General features: G+C 34.7%; 1 protein-coding gene across 1 annotated transcript in view; it reads left to right on the top strand.

Moving 5' to 3' along the window:
• Nucleotides 1-2,625: 2,625 nt before the first annotated feature.
• LOC109582210 (uncharacterized) overlaps nt 2,626-2,659 on the top strand; it is a 3,551-nt gene continuing 3,517 nt past the window's right edge. Inside the window, exon 1 of the mRNA XM_019996862.1 lies at nt 2,626-2,648. Within this exon, the coding sequence (XP_019852421.1) occupies nt 2,626-2,648 (23 nt within the window). The remainder of the gene's footprint in view (nt 2,649-2,659) is intronic.

The raw sequence follows: 2,659 nt of genomic DNA, 5'->3' as shown, positions 1-2,659 counted from the left end.
GAGCATTTTATGCAAATTAATGATGCCTTAGGTTATGTGGAAAGTTAACTAAATTTTCTGAGTAGATAATCTGGTACAGTCAAGGTCTGGGAGACGTCGAGATATTTCTAAATATCCCCTTCACAGAGGATATTTGTGGGCCACGGAGATTGAATATTCTAAATTACATGCTGACATAGCAGCAGGAGGGTTTGGAGGTGTTGGTATTCCTGGTATCAAACTGTATGCACAAGCAAGGTTTGATCTTTTGGTCTGAAAAAAAACTTACACTGCACTTGATGTGATGTTCTCATATGTGAGAGACTCCCAGACCAAAACTCTGTCAGCACTTTGACATACAAGCGCTACATTAAGATAGTCGGTTCCACACTCTTAAATAAAATGAGCACAACAACAAGGACATACAAGTTCACTCGCTCGTGGCAAAAGACAGTTACTCTTTTCCGAGTAAAACTTAGGTTCTTTATTATTGTAGGTACTCTGAAGGTCACTCTCACTGGTCAAATATCTGGACAAATGAATTTCAATGCATTCATTGGACGTTTGGATAATGATGTTAATATGAAGGCATCAGCTAAGCTTGAGACAGGACCTACTCTAACTGTTAAAGGAAAGGCTACTGCTAGAGTATTGGTGAGAGTCAAATATGAGAGAAGAGTGAAAAGGAAGCTGGGGTGTCAGAGATATTTATTATTTCATTTTTTTTTCTAATAGTTCAAACACAAATTAGGTATTGTAGTCTCAGCCTCCATATCCTATACCACAAATCCAGAAGCATCAACCTCACTCTGTGGCTCATCATCACAGGATGCTAATGCATGCTTTGAAGTTTATGGTACAACTCGAGGAAATATTAGTGTTTATGCATACCAGCAGTCTAGGAAAATCCGGTGTAAATGGCTTAAGTGCAAGGTTATATTATCAGTAATATTCTAGTAATGACAATATTATTTTCTCTCTCTTTTCCATTTATTCTTGTCACAAATATACAGATTTCTTGAAGAAAAAAGAAAAAATTTCGTAAACTATCACGTACTTGGAGCCTAGCAAATAGAAGAGAGAAATTGTTTGGTCTGTGTTATGCTTGTAATTGTACTGGAAACCACCCCCTCAATGTTCTTTGCAAGGGTAGCCAGTTTGGATGCTCACGATGTTCCTGTTCAACAATAAGGTCAAAATGATATTCTTCAATCATCATTGAAAGCTGATGTGATCATTTTTAATAGACTCCTCTTTTTTGTAGTTGAGTTTAAGCTTTTTATTAGTGTAGCATAGTTATAAGCATTTTCATTTTTTGTAAACAATGAATCACAAAGATATCCAAGTAAATCACCAGCAATGATGCACACATGCATCACTGCACAAAGATCCTGCATGCATCAAAAATGGCTGAAAAAGAGTTTTCCATAAGAATTTAACATGCATTTTTACTACATTTTTTGAAGTTATTTTTTCACATTAAAATGAAGCTCTCCTGGGAAATAGCATCATCTCCTTTTCAGTTTGATAAAAGATTAATTATTAATAATAGTAAGAAGATAATGAGGGAGTGTCAGTGCATGTACATACATGTACAAATTATAAGTCTTAGTGAGGTGAAGTATATAAAAGGATAACGCTATGCTACTATACTTGTACATAGCGGATGAAAATTAGCAACTTGATGTACGATGCCTATTTTAGCAAAACATCATTTATATGCATGTAGGACAGCATTTTCATCCTGCTTGATATGTTAGTTCGGCCATAAGTTTATTTAGCCTTTAAGTGACAATTTACAAAACATATCTCATCCCAAATTGTTTATTAAAGTTGTGCTATTGCATTTGTTTTGTTGAAACTAAACCTTAATGGTATTTTAATACAAGTTTATCAAGTTACTTTTTTTGTATGACAGCATTCATGTTTTTATTGAAAACTGTTATATAGGTACATGATGGTGTGTGCTGTTTACATGCAAGTGTTAAGATACATGCACACTAAAACTAAAATTTGGTATGATCTTTTTTTAGGAAATCATTCATGCATAACAAGACGCAGGCATGCAACACATGCAGATTAGTATAAATATGAGTGCAGCTTGTACCTAGTTTGTCACAGAGTTTTGCAAGCTTTAGCATGAAAGACTTTGTGTTATTAGCTCTTGCTCTCTCATTCTTCCTATCCTGTGGAGTTACCTATGGAAAATATGTGAAAGTGTCTAATTGCAAAGTAAAGTGTGCTGGATGTATTGTTTCATGTTTTCTTTCTCTTGCACAGAATGTTTCTGAGAGTTGCTTGTATCAATATCATGCTAGAATGGAGTTAGGCAAAGGAGAACAAGTCTCTGTATCTGCAAAAGTGGAAATCTCTTGTGAATCAGGTCAGCCATGTTAGCACTGTAGCATGCAGGTATTTTTCACTTTCATTCGTTAAGAATTTAAATTCAGTACATATTTCATTTATTTGTTGCAGTTGGTACATTTAACAATGAACTATCAATTCGTTCTTGCATGCAAGTCAGAGATAGTGTCATCACAAAAACCAGTGAAGATAGCAACAAGTAAGACAGGGAGACAAAAAACTCATCAAGTGTATTGCTATTTTAAATTTTTTATTTGTGTCACTAAATGTAAACACAGACTAATGCAATTTTTTCATTGCATACTGTAGTGACCCA

This window comes from Amphimedon queenslandica, unplaced genomic scaffold (assembly GCF_000090795.2).
Source record: "Amphimedon queenslandica unplaced genomic scaffold, v1.1 AMPQUscaffold_13395, whole genome shotgun sequence".
NCBI classification, from domain to species: Eukaryota; Metazoa; Porifera; class Demospongiae; order Haplosclerida; family Niphatidae; genus Amphimedon; species Amphimedon queenslandica.
Note: the sequence above shows the minus strand (reverse complement) of the source record. Positions and strands in the feature narration are given on the sequence as shown.